Genomic DNA, 21,516 nt, shown 5'->3' on the forward strand with positions numbered 1-21,516 from the left:
ATATAACAGCACGGGTAGTATGAGTTTGGTCTGGCGTGAGGTGGCCTTATTTCTAAACTGATTACTTAGACCATAGTAGCATCTGTTGGCCAACATTATACTTCTACTCAAAGCTGGTGTCATTAGTTTTATTCATGGTGCTACCAAGGTATATAAAATCACATACCTCGAAGCTGTAGTTCTCAAGTTCCACAGTTCAAGTCCGAGTCAACTGTACGTCTTGCACGTTGCTACCATCAGCTTGGTCTTCACGCCATTTACTGCCAGACCCACTTTGGCAGACTCCTTCTCAATTTGTTCAAAAGTGGGTGTTATTTCTCGCAATGTTCGATCCATTATATCGATGTCATCGACGTAGGCGAGTATAAAATGTGTTGTTTGGTGTACAGAGGCTTCCATTTCTGTTCACCTTTGCCTCTCCCATGACCATTTCCAGCAGGATGTTAAGAAGATCACACGATCTTTTGAACGGGTAGGGCTGTTGAATGCGGCTTTATAGTCGACGAATAGGTGGAATGTGTTGAGTTCATAAACATTTGTGGGTTATTACTTAAAACTCTCTTACATACTAAATTTACAAACTAACTATTTGCATTTATTATGTACAAATTCCTGGCGGGCGCTTCACCGTTTACTGGGCAAGTTCTATACCATCGGTGATAGATATGCAGTCTACCGTTTCTAGACAGAAGACCTTCTCTGTCCTGCGTTATCCGGCTACCGGGAGCTTGATAATTGGACTCGTGAAGATCTTCTATTCCAACGTTTTGCACTATGCTATCAGCAACGAGACTGTTTTCCTCATATGACGTCTATCCGGTCAAAGGCCGTGTTTTAATAATGTTCACCGGAGAGAGCTTGCCTCCAAACACCGTCCTCATCCAGTCGGTGTCTCATGCCAAGACAAGATCTTAGGATCCCTCTTTCCCATTGCCGAATTCTTTCCATCTGATAGGAAGACATAATGTACCATACCGGAAATGCATATGCAATTATGGGCCAAATGATCTGCTTGTAGATTAATAGTTTAATCTCTTGGCTAAGACCATTAGTAATCCTTATTATGAGCTGGTAGGTCCAAAATATCTTCTTCGCCTTCGCTAAGACATAGTCAAGGTGATTTATGATGCTAAACTTAGGGTGAAAAACTACCTCTAGGTACTTAATCTACTTCTGATTTGTTGCTCTGCAATAGAAATTGCTGCCTAAAAACTTCTGGCGCTAGAATAAATATATTTCTTCAGTCCCTTAAACGTTGACATTAAGATTAAGTCTGCATTTTTCACACAAACTAGCTATTCGTGGTAGATACCTGTTAAGGTGGATATTTGTATTTTCTGCCTGTGCTCCTGCAGCTGCAATGAATTTATTATCCGCATAAATAGGGAGCAGATCCCCAGCAGGAGGTTGCGGAATGTCACACAAGAAAATATTGAACAGTACTGGACCTAGCAGGGACTCCAGCTTTAACTTCTCTGCATGTAGAGAGGGCATCCTTTACCCTGACTTTAAATTTCCTGTCTCTAAGGAAGTCAGAAACAAATCTGTAGACGTTATGCTGGAAGCCTAGCCTACGCATTTAGGCCAAACATGCCTCATGCCAAACACTGTCGACATAATAGCATACATTCGGAGGCCTATTTGCGGACTACTGGACCATCAACGCTATCGTACTAATTTGTGCATTACTTGTCTAATTATGTTTCCACTCAAATTCTATATCAAAAGCAAACGGTAAAATAAAGCTCTGAGTATAAAATTGAAGTTCTACTCAAATCAAACAAAATTTTTACTCATTCTCTCTGACTTCTCGTTTTATCAGTAAATAGATACAAACACAAACTCTCCCTCTCTTTCTCTCTCTCACTCATTTGAACAGCCTCCAAATTCACACCATCATCATCTTTGACATTGTGTTTTTCGCTGTTTTTTTTTTTGCTTTCTGACCAAACTGACGGACGACTTACTGCCTGGCTGGTTAGCCATCGCTGCTGCTGTTGTAAACAAGAATCCAAAGTTTTTTCTGTGTGTTGTTGTTTTTTTGGTACACAATGGGTCTCATGCATAAAACGTGAGCTTGAGCTCGGACTCGATTTTTTGAGTAAAAGGTGCTTGTCGTATGCATAATAAAATTTGATGTATTTGCATTTACTCACTGCTCACGTTTGATCTCTTTTTGCTCAGTTTGAACTTAGAAATTGATGTTGGATGAGATTGTTGTTATTTTCATATGCATAAAAAGAAGTTTTTGCTTACTTTTGTGAGCTCTTGCTTAACTTTTGTTGAGCATGCCTCTTAGTTGACTCGCGTACACTAAATGGAATAATTATCAGTGATTGTGAACATAATTTATCACAGAAAATGATTTTGGAAAAATATTCCATGAATATTTTGTGTTGAAGCTTGACAATAACCCCCAAACATAAACCAAAACATGTCAACGATTGGTTGCGGCAGTCTAAAATCCGGATTTTATGATAGCCAACACATCATATCTTCACCCTATAGAAAAATCTTTGGATCATCATCATTAGCAAAATTCAAAGGGATTCACTAACAAACTAAATAACCTCTTCCCAAAGGTTCAGGATGTGAGGAATATCAAAGGACCAAATTTTGGATCGTATAGTTTCAATATCTCGTAGGTGTAATCAAAAATAACGGTTTTTCTGTCGATTACTAGTTAAATCTCCTTATTTATATTCTTAAAACAAACTTTCTCAATAATTTAATTTTCAAAAAAAAGGTACGGGTCATTAATACAGTTTGCAATTTTAGTTTCTTTAGTTTTGACTACCAGTGCATATATTTTATGCGGTCTCAGGTGAATATTTCGAGATGTTATAAACGGAATGAAAAATTGAGGAATATTAGCCAAGTATTTGCAAATATTCGGGTTTAAACAGGCGGGTATGGATATAATTGATTTAGATCAGGAAAATACGTATACTTTAGATGTGTGGCGTATATGTACTCCGCCTTATGGTGCGGATAATAATAATAATAATTTGTTCATTTCTTTGACACTTGGTAACTGACTTTTTTCAAGTAAAGAAGAAGTTTGATCTCAATTTGCTCAAGTATTTGCAATTGGTTTGAACTCATTTTTATGCATACGAAATTGAGCAAAAGCAGTTGCTGTTCGATCTAACTCAACTTACGAGCAATTGCTTACTTGACTCAATTCATCGCTTTTGCTCGTTTTTATGCATGAGACCCAATGAATGCAAAAAAGCATGATCAGAGTTGTTTTGTTTTTGTTAGAGAAGACGGTGTGTGTTGTATTTGTAAGAAAGTGTGTGAGATAGAGGGGTGCAGAGACGACTTAGGGGAAAGCTATACCGCATACAAAAAACACTGATCACTACACAAGTGCGTGACGATCACGCTGCCTGTGAATGAACACATGAATGGTTGGTTGGTTCGTTGGCTGGCTGACTGTATGGAGAATGGCTATGATGATTGTTTGGGGTCGACATTGTTGTTGCTGCTGCTGCCACTGGTGGTGGTGTTGTTTGTTGGTATGTTAGTACGCTGCTTGGCTGGTTGGCAGGCGAAATTGTTTACTGTGTTAGTGTTTTTGTTCATGCTGCTTCTTTTTCTTTGTTATTGTGTTGAGGTTTTGTTTTGATGATTTTTGTTTTCTTCTGCTACCGTTGTTTTCTTTTTGTTTACTTGGGTCAAAAGAGTCTCATTGGGGAAAATTTTGCAAAAAAATTACTAGGAAATTCAAAATGTTGCCAGTCGATCTGTGTTGAATATATGCACATATTTTATTGGTGATAAAGTTGTATTGAAAAGTCATGTCTGCGTTCGTCATTCCTGCAAAATTAATATGGCTATGCAGAATAACAGTTGAAGTCGGAGAGGACCTTTCGGAGTCCTTCAATACCGAACGAGGATTCAGACAAGGTGACAGTTTGTCGTGTGACTTTTTTAACATTCTGCTGGAAAGGTGAACAGAAATGACACTTTGTACACCAAATAACACATGTTATTCGCCTACGCCGATGACATCGATGATGGGTCGAACATTGCGAGCGATAATAGCCACCTTTGAACAAATTGATTCTGTCAGGGTCTGGCAGTACATGGAAAAAGGATCAAGCTGATGGTATCAACGCGGTAGAAGTCCAGTAGACTCGGACCAACAGTGGAACTTGAGAACTACAGCTTCGAGGTAGTTAAAGATTTTATATACCTTGGGTCGAACATTGCGAGCGGTAATAGTCACCATTGATCAAATTGAGAAGGAGTCTGTCAAAGTGGGTCTGGCAGTAAATGGCGTGAAGGCCAAGCTGATGGTATAAACGCGAATGACGTCCACTAGACTCGGACCAACAGTGGAACTTGAGAACTACAGCTTCGAGGTAGTTAAAGATTTTATATACCTTGGTACCGCATTAAATAAAATTAATAACATCAATTTCGAAATTCGCAGAAATATAGTGTTGGCCAACAGATGCTACTATGGTCAAAAGTAAGCAGTTTAGAAACAAGGCCACCTCCTCCCGCCAGACCAAACTCACACTCTACAAGACGCTGATACTACCCGTGCTGTTATATGGATCTGAAGCATGAGTACCGGCGCAGGCAGATGACGCAGCTCTTGGAGTGTTTGACAGAAAAATGCTCTGAAAGATCTACGGGCCGCTCTGCGTCGACGGCGAATATCGGCGTCGAATGAACAACGAGCTTTACAAACTATACGCGGACATCGATATAGTCAGTGATACAAACTTCACTTTTTGATATAGTCCCCATATATAACGGTAGCCTCAATTATTCTGTATTTTGAATCGCCATTTATTCTTTGCAAAAAAATGCTTCGTCATTAGGTTTGACCCGCTGACATGGACTGTCGTAAAATTTTATATTAGAACCCTACCAAATTTATATTTAGAAGAAGAAGTAGAACAGAAATGCCGCTAATTTTTAACTAATCATTTTAATTAACCATCAAATCGTTACCCAAACAAAGGTGCGATAATTTATTAAGTTGTTTACTAAATATATACATAATTGATCATATGTTTTTTTTAATATAAATAACAACACACATACGTATGTACATATATAAAATATGTATAATTTTTTTAGGGGGCGCGTGTAACTGGGAATGTTTTCGTTCGCGCCTTATGGTATACGTGACAAACTTTCATTGATGATCCCATCCACCACGCCACACTCGCAGATCATTGGACTCAATAATCAAAAAACACATTTCAGTGACGTTTGACACACTTCATATTGTTGTGTAGGTGAGGGTATGTGCGTGTGTTTTTTTTTTTACTACCGGCAGGGGAACTAATCTCATTTTAATGTTTCACGCTTTTTAGCACACTAGGGGACAAATAGACATCATATTTTTTGTATATTAATTATCGAAAATTCTAAAAAATTTTTAAAATCGTACATTGACAAATTAATATAAATATTGCATCAGGCTTGGATTAAGAAACGTAAGAAAAAACATTCAAAAGAGAATGTGACAATCAGATCCATAGTAAAAAAGTACCATGAGGGAAAGTTGAAAAGAACTATGAATATAGAGTTAAATAGTACATAAAGAACCTAAATATCCATGATGGTAAATTCATCGTTATGTTTGTTATATGTATGAATAAGACAGTAAGAATGGTGAGAATTGCTAGGACATTGTTAAGATAACCAATTTATTTTTATATCACCACTCTCCATGGAGAGTTTTCCAAAATCGCACGTATTTTCTGGTTCAGTCCTTTATCTGTTAATATTGATGCGGTACATCTGCCAACATAGTAGTCGAGCTTAATTTTTTTTAGTTTTTGTAATTATCTTGTATGCCTTGTGGAAATTTCATCAACATACTTTTATTTCCTTTCACTGAGTTTTGAAACAATCCCATTGACTGAACACTTCCTGATTCCTGAATAAATAATTTGAAAAATAGGTCGGAAAATTTCTTAGTTACGCGTCTACTAGGACTGAAGTCAGCCCAGTGTTTTGAACACTTATTGATTTCTGGCTAACCTATTTTTAATTTTTATCGACTTTTAATACGCATAGTTCATACTAATTTGAATGGCTTGTTGATTTTCCACACAAACTGAATAACAATGATCCCAATTATTACCATCAACATACTTCTCTAGTATTTGAAACACTTTGTGACTCCTGGATATGTATTTTCTACATTTTCAACTCTCCGATCATGCAAATAATAGCATCGATCATTTTTATCCTAAAAAATTACATATGCTTGCATTTCAATATATTTAGTTCTAATAAATTAGTATCGCACCAATCATTATAATGTGAACAAGAATGGACCAAGATGACTCCCTTGCGGAACACCGCATTTTACACATATTTTACTTCAAACAACTGTTCCAAATTTAACCACATGTTCCCTACCAGTATGATACGATTTCATCCATTTCAAAAAACAATTTTTGAACCCCATAAGGTACAGCTTCTGTAACATTCACTATGTCAAATGCCTTACTAAAATCGGTATAGAAGGTTTGTAATAGTTAATCAATTCTTTCCGAACGGATATTGAAAGTCATCAGAATTTATTATTTTAAAAATGCATTTGAAATTCCAATATCCTCATCAAAATAATTTGAACCCTATTTTAGGGGTTTTGGATACACCCTAGATCGCCGTTTTGTGTTAATAAAGCTATAAAACGATTTCAGATTCGTTACTAATTCACTCTTAATTTTATTATGTAATATATATCGCTTATATTGCTGCCTTCAACAGAGGTTGTGTATTTTGATCTGATGCTGAATTAATTAACGAAGTCAGAAAGCATACAAGTGGTATACTTTCTGAATTTCTTTATGAGGTGAAGTTATAAAGTTTTTATATAACTTATTATTTTAGTTATTTAATTTTGACAATGTAACTGGATTCCACGGGGACCGGGTTTATCAGCAATTTAAGTTTTAGAAATAACATTATCTAAGATGGAATAAAACCAGGGCTGCCATATTTGCCGATTTATCGGCATTTTGACGATTTTTCACTCTAAAAATGGAAAATGCCGATTTTCCGATTTTTGCCTCAGAATTGCCGATATTTCAACAATCGACACAAATTGTCTAACTTTTTTAATTTAATACGGCGTTACCATACAAACATATAAAATTGGCAGCTTTACATCATTATAACTATCGGCGACTCGCCGCAGCCGTTTTCAATGGCTTAGATATCTGCATTTTTTGTCAGCATTGCATCGAATAAGGCAAAATTAAAAATAAACGAATAAAAAGTGCGCACACGTACCAAATTGGTGGTGTATTCTATAAAGTTAATTTATTTAATTATAAATATGGATAAATACCTGACAAAACGAAAAGGTATTTACGGGAACAGACATAGTTCCCGTACTGCAAGAATCTACTATTTTTACTCCGAGTAGATTTTTGCAGTACGGGAACAGACCAATAGTGTCTAAGATACATGTGTTGATTTGTTGATTTTTCATAGAAAACAACACAGACGAGGAAAATCGTTGTGCATCAAGTGTCCAGCAGGAACAACACACATGACGTAAGCAGAAATCACAATGGATTGACTCTGATACGGAGTGTTGGGCAGAAATGAGGAACAATTTTTTCTTTGGTAAATTGTGCAACGTGCAGTTGAAAGCTAGTTCGGGAAAATGCGACTTACTGGCCCATTCAAAAACAAAAAACATTTAACCAAAAAAATATGAATTTATTTATAAATTATATGCTGCCGATTTTTAAAAATACAAATGCCGATTATGCCGATTTTTTTCTGAAAAATTGACGATTTTTCATGAAATTTAACTGGCAGCACTGAATAAAACATATTAAACATTTCATCTAAATAGTCTAATGATTGAATTTGATATTTATTATATATTAACATTCCACCCACTGTGTTTACTATTTAATACTATATGCGCAGTTCGGATATTTGTTCTCCTAGCTTTGTTTGGCTGGTGTTAATTTGTTGCTTTATATTTTTGTTTTGATTTTCAATTTAATGTTTTCACAAATTTTTTTTATTATTATATTCGTCACATTTTTTTGTGATATGATTTGTACAACAACAATATTGCAAAAAAGGGGTAAACAAGCGGATTATTTTTTTATGGAATTGACCAGCCTATGCCGGTAAACAAAAATTTTGAAATTTATTGCTATCGAAACAAGTGACCATCGACATACAAAAATAGTTTTATTTTTTGTGCCGGCTATTAAAAACATAATTTGATAACCCTCCCTCAAGGAAAAATATTGGTATAAAGTCCGAAAAAATACGTCATTTCAACATAGAATATAGGATTGGGATTTTTTTTTTTTTGGTTAACAAAATGTCGAACATATTTGCTGAAGCAAATGATCTTGTCGAATATTTGACGAAATTTTGGAGAAAATGCAAAAAAACTGTTCCTCTTTTTTAAAATTCGAATTTCTCAGCAGTCAATATTTGTGAATTTATTCAACAAATGTTTAATATATTAAAGATATAATAAAATAATCATTACTGTAATATTCCATAATCTAATCCAATATTACCACACACAAATTTATGCAATGACAAATATATACAATTTATTTTTATCCATATATTTATCATTCGATTGATCTGTTGCCAACGTCTCTAATACTTGTAGTGGTTTGTTTCAATTGTTTTTAATTAAGAAAACAAAAATAATAACAGGAAAAACAACAAAATTGTTTACTACTTAAGCTTAAGTATCGTTGATTTTTTCTCTATATATTTCAAGCACGTGTAAATTATAAGCAATGAGTAAAGACCGAGAGAGAGAGGACAAAAACAAGTCTATTTTAATTGTGTTATTTTCAAAAATATTTACAATTTCTATTAACACGATAAGTTGCATCTAACCTTAACACTTTAATTCTAAGAGTTCGAACAAATATTAGTTTATTTAATAACATCGAAATAAGTTATTATTAAGAATATGAAATTGTTATCATCATGTTGTGAAACTTCTATCGAGTATCGATGTTGTCTTCTACTTCACCTTTCTATCGGATTCGTAGCCTTCTTCTTCTGCGTGGACCATCACTTGGCTCGCTTTTATATGCATTTTGAGTGGGGGAATCCCCATTCATTCTCACAACGTGACCTAGCTAACGTATTTGCGGCAGTTCGATCCGTCTGATTATTGCGATGTTCGAAAATAGATGGTACAGCTCATGGTTCATTCGACGACAATATTCAACGTCAACACAAATCGACCCATAAATCTCCCAGAGCATTTTTCTCTCAAACACTCCAACAGCTCGCTCAAGCTGCTTGCGAAAGTACCCTTGCTTCAGATCCATATAACAGCACGTTTAATATTTGCATCTTGTAGAATGTGTGTTTGGTCTGGTTGCTTACTCAGACCCTAGAAGCATCTGTTGGCCAACACAATCCTTCTCCGAATATCAAAACTGATGTCATTAGTTTTATTTATGGCGGTACCGAGGTATAGAAAATCGTTTACTACCTCATAGCTGTAGGTCTCATGTTCCACAGTTGTTACGAGTCTACGGAACGTCTTTCACGTTGATACCATCAGCTTAGCCTTCTCGCCATTTATTTTCACTAGTCACTTTGCCAAACTCGTTTTCAATTTGTTCAAAGGTGGCTATTATCGCTCGTAATGTTTGACCAATTATGTCGATGCCATCGGCGAGTAGCAAGTGTTGTTTGGTGTAAAGTTAGCCATTTCTGTTCACCTTACCTTTTCCAGCAGGATGTTAAAAAGGTCACACGACGAACGGCCACCTCGCATTAAAGGGCTCCGATAGGTCCTTTCCGACTTCAACTGCTGACTTTGTGCCAGTTAAAGGCATTCTGCATAGCCATATTAATTTTGCAGTAATAACGATCACGGACATGATTTTAAACACCTCTAAACAGATTCGTTTGTCGAATGCGGCTTTATAGTCGACGAATAGGTGAAATGTGTCGATGAGTCTTTTGCAGGATTTGGCGCAGTGTGAAAATCTGGCCTATCGTGGATTTGTCAGGTCTAAAGCAGCATTGATATGGTCCAACAATGTCATTGATCATTGGCTTCTGTCGTTCACAGATCACGTTGGAAAAGAGGCTAATTCCTTTATAGGAAAACCATCTGATCGCCGGTCTTGAATACTTCGGCTGGCAACCCATCGGTACCTGCTGCTTTCTTATTTTTCAGCCATTTGATTGCTAATCTGACCTCATCTCGGCTAGGTTGTATACACTCTATACCGTTACCTCTTATTGTTTCTAGGGTATCTTCTTCAGCGCCAATTGATACAAAAAACTTTGCAAAATACATTTTCCAGACCCTATTCTGTTAGTTGTTAGTTGTCACCAGAATTCCTTCTTCATCCCTACAGGAGAATGTGCTTGGTAAAATTTCCGGAATTTATTCGTTTTCATGTTCTTTTTTTCTCTCTCTCCTTTTCTCCCGACAATTCTCTCTGGAGAGGAAAATATATTATGTCTCCGAAATTCTATTATCTAATTTATGAATTTTAGTGGTTTTATAGCTACAATTTCTGCTGATTTATGGGTATACCTACGATGATAGAATAGGAGCTGGTTATCTCTATATAGAAGACTTTTTCCATTCAAAGTGGCTAAATTGCTCGGAGACCTATAATTGGCACGAATTAATCTTTCAACGACTTTGTCGTGCTGAATGCTATCTCTTAATAACTTATTTTATAAAGTTGCCGCTAGGTCTAGGAACCTCAGAGCGCTGGTCATTAGAAAGTTATCTATTCGGCTGAAGTCTGTGGGATCGTACACTACTCTATAAGTAGGCAGTCGCCCTTGTTCTGGGCTTAAGCCCAAGCAGGACTTAAGAATCTGCCTCTTCCAAATGCGTAGCCTCTCCATTTGGTGGGAAGAGATCCAAACCAAACAGGGAAGGTATACCCAATTAGTGGCCTTATTACCTGTTTGTACGCAAGAAGCATAACTCTAACGGACAGTCCACCAGTTGCTGGTAGTACCAAAACACGTACTCAATATGTCATACAAATTCAAATTTGATACTTAAGTTATCTCCCAGAAATTGAATCTTGTCGGAGTTTCTTATTGTTTGCCCTGCAATAGTAAGAGTAGGTTCATACTGTCTGGCGCTGGGGTATAAATATTTCTTCATACCTTTGAAGGCTATTGCCTCAAACTTATCGACATTTAGATGCATTTTCAAAGTTTGGAAGTATTCGGAGAGTTGCTCCAAATATAAACTCTCTTCTATATTTAATGTTCCATTATGAATCAGCTGTTTAATTTGCCTTATTTATTTTGCGAATACAATCTATTATAACCATTAAAATGTCAAATTAATACGTCATCGGGCATTGCTACCATTTCTTCCTTGTTGAAACAAAAAATAAACACACACAATTTTTCACATTAAATACGCATGTAAATTATTATTATTTTCCGGTTATAAATTATGAATTATATAGTCATAAATATATACACAACTGTGGCAATGAGAAGTCAAGAGCATTACAAGATCGACGAGACATCTCTATCCCTCTCAATTTATTGCATATGGAGATCTTTGTCAATGTCATTACGGCAAAATATTTTTTTTTTATGAGTGTATGAAATGATTATTTAAAATGTAGGTAAATATTATGTATTTTGTTGTCAAACGAGCGTATGTATGTAAATATTATGTATTATATGTATATATTTATCTTTTGAAACAAAACACATGTTTTGTTTTCTTTAGACTTTGTTTTGTTTTCCAAAAAACATGAAAACCAGCATTCTAGAGTTGTTATTGTGAGTGTGTGTGCTGTAAAAGAAGAAGCATAATTTTTGAGTACTTGATAATTTTTTTGTTATTGTATTCCCCACTCAAATTACTTAGTGAATATGAGTAGTAAATATTCACTCCCAGCTTGCATGGCTGGCTTCTCTCTGTTGTTTATTTCATTATAAAATCGAGTATTTTCTATGCCCATATCTGTATCTATGCATGTGTGTGCGTGTCAAGTTTTGTTTTCGCTTTGGAGAAAAAAAATCTAAAACAAAAGAGCCATGTTAGCCACCACAAATGCTTAGTTTTATTACAGCTACCAAGCAAACCGTTAAAGCTAACAAAAAAACCGGAGAAAAGATATTTATTCCAAATAAGGGAAAAAAGTGAAATATTAATAAAAAAGATACACTATTGTTATAAAATACAAAGAAAGTTAAGAAATCGAAGAGAATAAAAATTTTTAGCTTGCAAAAGTGAAAAAGAAAGAAAAAAATTGCAAAAAATCAAAAAAAAAAATTTTTGTGTAAACAAATTGGCAATTTTATGAATTAATACATTTATTATAAAAACAAATTTTTTACCAAGTCAGCAACAAAATGCCGGCTGAAATTTGCACACAACATTTTATACAACCAAGGTAGGTTTTGTTGATTATAAAATAAATTTAAGGAAAATATAAAATATTTTCTTAAGAAACTTGGAACAAAAATATTTTGAAATTGAAAAACAATATCAAATAATTTTTTTAAGGTGCTCGGAAAAAATATTTGGAAATTGAAGAAATTAAAGAAACTGAAATAAAATTTCAAAACATAATTTTTTAAAGAATTTTGTGGCAGCTTTAACAAAAATATTTAGAAATTAAAACACAGATTTAATTAGAAATCTCATAATAAAGTTGTTAAAATGGGCTAACGGAACGTTGTGTGAATTAATTGGAAGAAGTTGAAACAGGTTCAAATATTATAGATTTCTAATAAATTTTATGATATTGGTTCGACGTGCTATTCAGTTCATTGTCCTTTCGATTTCGCATCTTGCTCATTTTGATGTTAGTATGATTGCCGTGGAAGATAGATTTGAATATCCTCACTTTAAAAACATTAATTGGAAGGGTGTCTTTCAGTGTTTATCAGATTGACTGATCACACGAATTATTATCAAACCAATATTTCTGTTGATAAGTGCCAAATTATTAACAATTGATTTCAAAAACTTTAATCCAATGTTTCAGTTGTAAAGAGATACATAACGAGCTGATAATTAGATTAATGCCAAAAACGTTTTACATGCTAAGTCTTTAATAGATTAATCTTACAGGGCATATCTAGAAAATAGTTGTCCCTTTAAGTGGAGAGTTATAGGGCAAAGAAAGTTATGAAATATTTTAGATTTTTGTCATAAATTATTATTAAATATCCGAAGCTGCTATACATCCTCAACACCGCTATATTTTCAGTACATAAAGTTTATAGAGCCCGGTTCCTGTCTTTTACTACACAATTTGATAGCCTTTCATAACAAATATGCCAAAATTAAAACCTCTCAAGAAATTTTCGAAGATTTACCTTCGCCATAGGCTGGTACAAAGTTTGGACATAGGCTGATACAAGATTTGGACCAGACGAATACTTTTTTAATACTCATTTTTCTCTCTAGAACTCTTGTCTTCTTACAATGTTTTCACTTCTAATTTTTTTTTAATATTTGACATTGAATGCATTTTAGAACTTATATCCCGGCTTCACCTACAACCAAACAACTCAAATTCTCGCCCACCACTAACAAAATGACATTCACTCAATTATCGTAAATTTTGGTCTCATAAAATATCTTACAAATATAAATGCATGCACTTCTATGTTATCTAGACCTTTCCCAACATTGAGTGAAATTTACGCGACACAAATACTAGTGAGTGAGTGACCTTACATTCATTAGAACATGCATGTAAAATATTTATAATTCTAGATTTTTTCTGCTGTTGTTGTTTATGTAAAGAAAATAAAAATTGAAGGGGGTATTCAGATTTTTTGTCTGATATTTTCGCATTGCAAAACAATTATTATGGCAATCAACCTTGGCATGAAATGATATTTCAACACTTGATTTACAAGTAGATATAGATTTTGAAATTGAAATTTTAATGCCAATAGAAATTTGTTGTGAAATTGAATTTGAGAAAATATAGATAAAATATTTTAAGAAATCTGATGAAGCCACCAAAAAGATCGTTAGAAGTAAATTACCACTTTTGCAATAGATTTTTTTTGAGAATATTCTATAGATTGAAAATCATACGGAGACGGTTTTTGACAGAAACCCTTTTGGCTAGCGTTCTATAGATAGAAAAATTTATGTATGTAATATTTCTATTTCTATCGACTGCTCTGAAAAATAAGATACTGATATGACACAAATGTCCAACTTATACATCCAATTTCGCTAAAACTTTGATATAAATTCCTAAAAAGAACTATGTTCCGAATTTCATGCCAAGTCATTTCCTCTATTTCATGACAGATTTCATAGCACTGTATGCATTAAATACATTTTCTCTACCACTCCTCATTCCACAAATCAATTTTTCCCTTACTATGTATTTCTAGTCAATAAAATAACGATCATAAAATTTATTACCCATAATAACTACTCAGCAAATAACCTTCTCAACAATTTTATATTACCTTTTTTTTAAATTATAATTAGCCTCGTAAAAAATTGCCGATAATTATCAAATAACTGAGGATCTAAATAAACTGCGCTAGCTAAATAAATTAGAATATGCCGTCATTTGTTAGAACATTTAAGTGGTGAAAGTGTAACTAAATGTAATGCCAAATGTTATTGTTTGTAAATTACAAAAACAAAAAACTATGCAATTTTTCTGACGGTAATTAACACGTTATTAGATTATAACGAGTAGGTGCATCATGCATGCAGCCCAGCAACAGACCCACATTTGGGCAGAGAACTTTTCTAATAATTATTTTATTAGAAAAGTGAAATTGAACTGAGAAATATAAATTAATACTAAAAATCTTAGAAGAAGAAGTAGATTTAGCTGTGACTAAATTTGTTATCTTTCAATGTGATTTCTCCAGCAATTACGATGAAGTTCAACATACAAACAAAACACAAATGTCTTAAAATTCTAATGAATATGAACACCAAAAAGCAATGGAAGAAAAACTAGTTTGCGAATTTTTATTTATTTGAACCGAGATGATACAGACCAATGCAGAAGGAGAGTAGAGGACGAGCTTAATTAAATGAAGAAAAATAAAGTTTGGAAACTTGTAACCATTCCTGCTAACACAAAGTCGTCGACGTCTAAGTGGATCTTTCAAATAAAAGAAGATGGAGACCACTACTGTTTTCTAACAACAAAACAGACTCGGGAAAAGTTGGTCTTTATACATAAAGTTTGGAAAATCGTAACCATTCCTGCTGACACAAAGTCGTTGACGTCTAAGTGGGTCTTTCGAATAAAAGAAGATGGAGACCATTCCTGTTTTCTCAACACAGACTAATTGGTCAATCGGCCTACTTACATACCAATTGGCCTTTATAAAGGTCTGCGGTCTCTATGCAGACCAATTCGACTATATATACAGTATTTCCCGCTTAATTCCCCGCTTAATTACCTTCCTCGGTTAATTAATCCGATTTCAGAATACCCAGTTATTTTCAGTACAAACCCTTACACAATTGCACGTCTAATGGTAATTTTAATTACCCATTTCATTTATTTTTCCCTGAATAACCTACCCCAAAGTAACCGTACCTTTAAATCTATTCCCTGGTACAATGAATAGGTAGTCCATTTAGAGCAGCTGATGTCTTGATTAACTGCCAAAGTGGTAAATTTTACTTGAATTCGATATGCAATGCTGCCAAATTTTTGAAATATTATAAGGACAAATTTGACAGATAATCGAGACAAAAAACTGTTTTTGTTTTGATACATCACCTTATTATTGCATCATGATCTGTTCCATGCAATTACCCAATGTATTTTTTTTTTAATCTGGCAACTTCACTTAAAATGGCTTACATTTGCTAATGCACTTGTCACACATGTGCACATAAAATCTATTGTTCTGAAAGTTTTCGTGAAATGTCTCCCAGAAATACATCTTTTTCTATCAAACTAAAGCTCCAGTTAATATCTCAAGCAAAAAAGGAAGAAAAAACAAAACACCAGTGTCCACCGATATTTACCCTCGCTGGGTAATTAACCGGGGTCCACGGCTAATTACCCTAGCGAGGTATTTAACCATTCATTGAAATTTTCACTGAGGTAATTAAGCGGGGTTTACTGTAATGTGAATCCATAACACTAATTATTTCAATCAAAAAAGAATTCCAAATTCTAACCAGAAGTATTTCTATAACAAACACCAACTTAACTTATCTAATAAGGTTCCACACTTAAAAGTGATCTGTCTGCGATTAAATAATTTGTTATTAATGTATTTCTTGTTTTTTTCATATCAATTACACACAAATACTCTTTCGAAATACAGAATTTATAGACATTAGATAAAAAAAAATGTGAAGGTTGATTTGTTGTAACTCAAATTTATGTCATAATATTTATATGACAAAGTCCATATAGATTTATAAAATAAAACAATAGAATTAAAACTGAAAATAAATCGTTCATTGGGTATTTATGACAGAAATTCATACAACAATTTGAAATTACAAAAACAAATTGTGTTGTTAATTTAAAAAAAAAATTACTTTCATTTATTTAATAATATTTTTCTATAAAGAGGAAAAAATAAATAACTATTTCCAATTACTGTTGTTGCCATTTGTATAATTCCATTATAAATATGTATGATTGTTTATTTTTTATCCATAACAATCATACGAATCAAATGTTTGATTCTATAAACAAAATTAAAAATTCTAGACAGAATAACACATTGTTTATTATTATCATTGTTGCTTTTGTTGTTATTTTGATTTTTGCTTCTAATAATGGCATTCATGTTCAGGTAAACAACTCATATGGGGGGTTTTAATTAATTGCGCATGCGCGCAAAGTTTAAATAAACAACAGCCGGTCGGTCGGTCAGCCAATCGTTTACGAACATATGTCGTGTGGATTACGTCAATTGTTTACGAGCAAAATTGTAATAAATAATTAAATGATATATTGTTTTAAGAATAAATTGAATAATTGTAACAGAAAAAGGAAGTATTTGCCGAGTAGTACTTAAGTGTCACAATAAGGAAAACACTCGTTGAGAATATCTAAATCTAATTATCAAATCAAAATGGATAACGTCACTTCGTTATCATCACACGCTTGCCATATGTGATCCACCATAAATATGGAACGTGATAGCAAATTTTACTTTATTGTTTTGCTGTGATAACACAGAAATAGGTAGTTCCTTCTTTTTTTTTGATTTCAAGTAGCATCTGAGTGCCATAAACATTGAATTATATCTTATCGAATTTCAAATATTTATATGGGTTATTTATTTAGCAGCGCTTTTTTAAAAAAAAAAAATAAAAAACAACCACAAAAAACGTGGCAGGTAAACAAAATATTATTTTTGTTGAAGGTTACGCCCCACACATGAAAATGAAAGTTAAAAATAGAGTAAACATATCACCACAATGTAAACAAGCTAATAAATCAAAATACAAATAAGGACACCAATTATATTACGCAGCATTTGAAATAATTGCGTCTATTGTTTCCAATATTAAAATGCATATGAAGCGAGAACTTGGCCAAACCTCCATATGGACATCTTTCATATTATCCAATTAAATACAGACTTCAAGGGAAACTATTCGTTGAGTTCTTGCAAACTAAAGTTTTCCTTTTTTTAGAAATTAGATCTTGAAACGGATCAACTCTATTTTTATGCCATGTATATATTTTATTTCCGATAGTGTAATACTACGTTTACATTTAACTGGATTAACCCAGTGGATTTCAATTGTCAATTCCTTTGCATATATGTCAAATAAATCCTCATAAAGTAGGTTAACCCGGTAGAAATTTCTAATGTAAATGCCGTCTAAAAAACCCTTACCTTCTTTTAATCGAGTCATCAGCTGCGCTAAATGGACTACTTATTTTTTTGTGCCATGTGTAGTCCATTCAGCGCAGCTGATGTCTTGATTAACTATCAAAGTGGGTAATTTCTACTTGAATTCGAGTCCAGCTGCATATCACCTGCCTCTCAAGTTTGCTGTCAATATTCATTATTCTGAATTGACCTCTATTATGAAAATGTAAAAAAAGTCCAATGTTTTGACGTTAGACTTGGGCAAAACAGCTGATTTTCGCTAGCTGGCCGTATTAATAGATTTTGTTCTTAATCTTATTACCTTTTTATACAATCAATACTAAATGAGAAATTTAGAATCTTACCTAAAAAGAACCTAATATCAGTAAACTCCGACCTTTTTTAATAAATCTATTTTCAAGGCATAGTTTTAAGGATTATGCCTAAGGCATTCATATTTAAGAATGGAAGTCGTGTAGGCAGCATGCTGTTGTACTATTATGTTAAGATTCAAAGTATAGTCCACCAAATTTTGATAGTTTTATTGTTATATTTCTATTCAAGATTTTTTTTAAATCAAAGTTTAATTCTCGAAATCCCTGCAAAATCATTAAAAAAGAGTCTTGCAAAATATTCTTAAAATTGCCACATTTTTTCTCAGAAAGCCATTTCAATCAATTTCAATCTACCATTTCTTTTGTTTCTTAAATATATCTCCTTTTATATATTAATTTTACTAAAAATGCTCATTTTTTTCTCTTCTCCTTTACAGAGCTACAGCTCCCTTGGCCACTGCAACAGCAAACTACTCGGGTATCGATAGTCCCATTTCGTCATCACCCAGCGACAGCACACCACCATACAACATGAACAAACTCTGCCGTCAAGTGTCAATTGAATCGCCTGGTCCACAGGTCAGAAATTGTGTCTTCAATTTCTTTGTACCCATCGAAGATACACCGGCCATGGGTGCACGCATCAAAATCGTTTGTGCCGGTGCCTGTTATCGTCGTCGTGATCGTTCGGCCTCAATAACCAGCATGTCTTCGATTTCCTCCGATCTGAGTGATTATTGTCCAACGCAATCATCGCCAGCACATGCTGGCATTCGTGAAGGTTCATTCTTCCCTGGCTTCGAAGTGGCCGGTGTTATTGAATCCCTCGGAAGTGGCATTAATGATTCGAACAATTGTGGTTTACGTATTGGTCAACGTGTCATTGTCTATCCATTCGATGAAGCACCTGCTGGTTATGCTGAACTATTGGTTGTACCAGATTTAAAATATGTTGTACCAATACCGGATAGTTTGCCAATTTGTGTAGCGGCTATGTTGCCAACCGGTGCACTAATGGCCATGAATGCTGTCTTCAAAGCGGAAGAGGTTGTCAGGGAATTGTTGAAGAAACGCGCACCCGAAGAAGCGGATAAAAAATGTAAATTGCTGATTGTTGGCACTGGCGGTTTGGCATTGTGGGCCGTTCGCATTGCATCGTATCATTATGCCGCAACTGGAGCAGATAAATTGATTGACATCACTGTGGCTAGTCTGCGTGATGAGGGCTTCCGTTTGGCTACAGAAATTGAAAAGTAAGTAGAGAAAATTAAAAAATAAGGTTTTTATAAAGACAATAGGACTTTATATACATAAACCATTTCAGGATTCCTAAAATTCATTCGTAGCATCTGTAACGTTTTCAATTTCGGCCGGTTAAACAATTTTGGGAAAGGTTTCTGGACGTACTAGCTCTGATTGGTCTATATAGAGACCATATATCTTTATGTAGACCAATTGGTCTATATTGGGACCATAGGTCTTTATAAAAACCTATGATATCTATATGAACCAATTAGAGACAGTTCTGTATAAAAAGTCCTTTAAAGACCAATTGGATGTTATAACACAGGTCTTTATAAAGACCAACGTTAGGGACCACAGGTCTTTATAAAGACCAATTGGTCTGTATAGGGACCACAGGTCTTTATAAAGACCAATTGGTCGATATGTGGACCAAAGGTTTTCATAAAGACCATTTGGTTAGTATAGATATCAAAGGTCCTTTGCACAGCCGAACTTTACTGAACGAGCAAATACCAAAGGCTTTAGAACAATAAAAAATAACAATTGGTCTATATTGAGACCATAGGTCTTTCTAGAGACCAAAGGTCTTTATAAAGGCCAATTGGTCTGTATACAGATCAAACGTATTTATAAAGACCAATTGGTCTGTATGGAAAACACAGGTCTTTATAAAGACCAATTGGTATGTATAAAGACTAATTGGTCTGTATAGAGACCATACGTCTGTATAGAGACCACAGGTCCATATAAAGACCAATTGGTCTGTATAGGGACCACCGGTCTTTATAAAGACCACCGGTCTCTAAAAAGACCAATTGGTTTGTATAGAGACCACAGTTCTGTATAGAGACCACACATCCTTATAAAGACCAACTGTTCTGTATAGAGACCACAGGTCTTTATAAAGACCAATTAGTCTGTATAGGGACTACAGGTCATTATAAAGACCAGTTGGTCTATATGTGGACCAAAGGTTTTCATAACGACGATTTGGTTAGTATAAATATCAAAAGTCCTTTGCTTTGTCCCACCAAGAAAAACCAATTTCCTTTTTTAACTGAATTTTTACTTAATTTTCTCCTCTTTTTCATCTTCTTTCAGTGTCAGCGTTGTCCAATGGAATGAATGCCTCTATGAGCCACAATTAATTGAACGCACAAAAGATGTGTGTGGCGGCACCGTCGATGTTGTCATTGACTTTGGCACCACTTCACGTTCCCTGCACCGTTCTATGCATTGCCTCAGCAAGGGTGGTGTTGTTCTGATCAGTGACGAAGTTGCCGAAAAGCTAATGCCCAAGTTCTCACGCCTTTCGGTCGAGTATCAGCAGGAAATTATTCCCATTAACAATGGTTCCGTTGAACAGCTAAAAGAATTGGTCCAAATGGTGGCCGATAAGAAAATTGAACCACCACCACATTCGGTATTCCCCTGTGAACAGGCAGCTGAAGTTATACAGAAATTGTGTAGTTCTGAGATACCAGGACGTGCCATTTTACGTTTCCATGATATTGAATAATTATTGTTTTGATATACAAAAAAGCGTACTATACACACACACAGCATGTACTACATACATATATAGAATTCATCTCATTATGGCGATCTTTTTTTCTAGTATTCAAAATTTAAACGTGTTTTAAGAATGAAAGAATTTTAAAAGAAAATTGGCTAGTTTTCCAGATATTGTAGACTGGAAATCCAGCCACACATACACAAAAGTCTTTGATAACAACAAAAACCTCTCTCATATTAGATAAGGAAACAAAAACAACAACAAAAGAAAAAACAAAAACCAAAAAAGAAAGGATCATCAAAACAAATCCCTTTTAACAAGAATACATACATAAATGTCTATTTAACTGTTGATATTTGCGTCAAAAGTATGTAGTGGTGAAAAACAGGTGGAAAGGTGTTTAGAACAAAGGAAGGAAGGTACTTTACCAATTACCTCTCCCTCACATACCCACCCCCACCATCATCCTACATACATCTTAATTGATAGGTTCATTGTATTAATATTTAAGACTTTAAATGATCTAATGAAGAAGAAGAAGAAAGAAAATGTAATAATTACTATTATTTTTATTATTTGTATGTATTTTTTAATTAAGTTTTTTTCATTACATAAAAATGTATA

At 34.2% G+C, this 21,516-nt stretch overlaps 1 protein-coding gene across 2 annotated transcripts in view; it reads left to right on the top strand.

Annotated features, from left to right (window-relative positions):
- The window catches only part of LOC133338085 (uncharacterized), a 76,819-nt gene extending 55,922 nt beyond the window's left edge, over positions 1 to 20,897 (top strand). The window contains exons 2-4 of one of the 2 annotated variants that reach the window (XM_061546270.1): positions 12,344 to 12,392; positions 18,569 to 19,384; positions 20,478 to 20,897. In XM_061546270.1, coding sequence (XP_061402254.1) covers positions 12,352 to 12,392; positions 18,569 to 19,384; positions 20,478 to 20,895 — 1,275 coding nt within the window. In that variant the 5' untranslated portion in view covers positions 12,344 to 12,351 and the 3' untranslated portion in view covers positions 20,896 to 20,897. The remainder of the gene's footprint in view (positions 1 to 12,343; positions 12,393 to 18,568; positions 19,385 to 20,477) is intronic. The other variant, XM_061546271.1, reaches the window with a different exon arrangement.
- Positions 20,898 to 21,516: the final 619 nt, after the last annotated feature.

This window comes from Musca vetustissima, unplaced genomic scaffold (genome assembly GCF_032173495.1).
Source record: "Musca vetustissima isolate MV318-11 ecotype Yass unplaced genomic scaffold, APGP_CSIRO_Mvet_v1 utg45094, whole genome shotgun sequence".
In the NCBI taxonomy this organism is placed as follows: Eukaryota; Metazoa; Arthropoda; class Insecta; order Diptera; family Muscidae; genus Musca; species Musca vetustissima.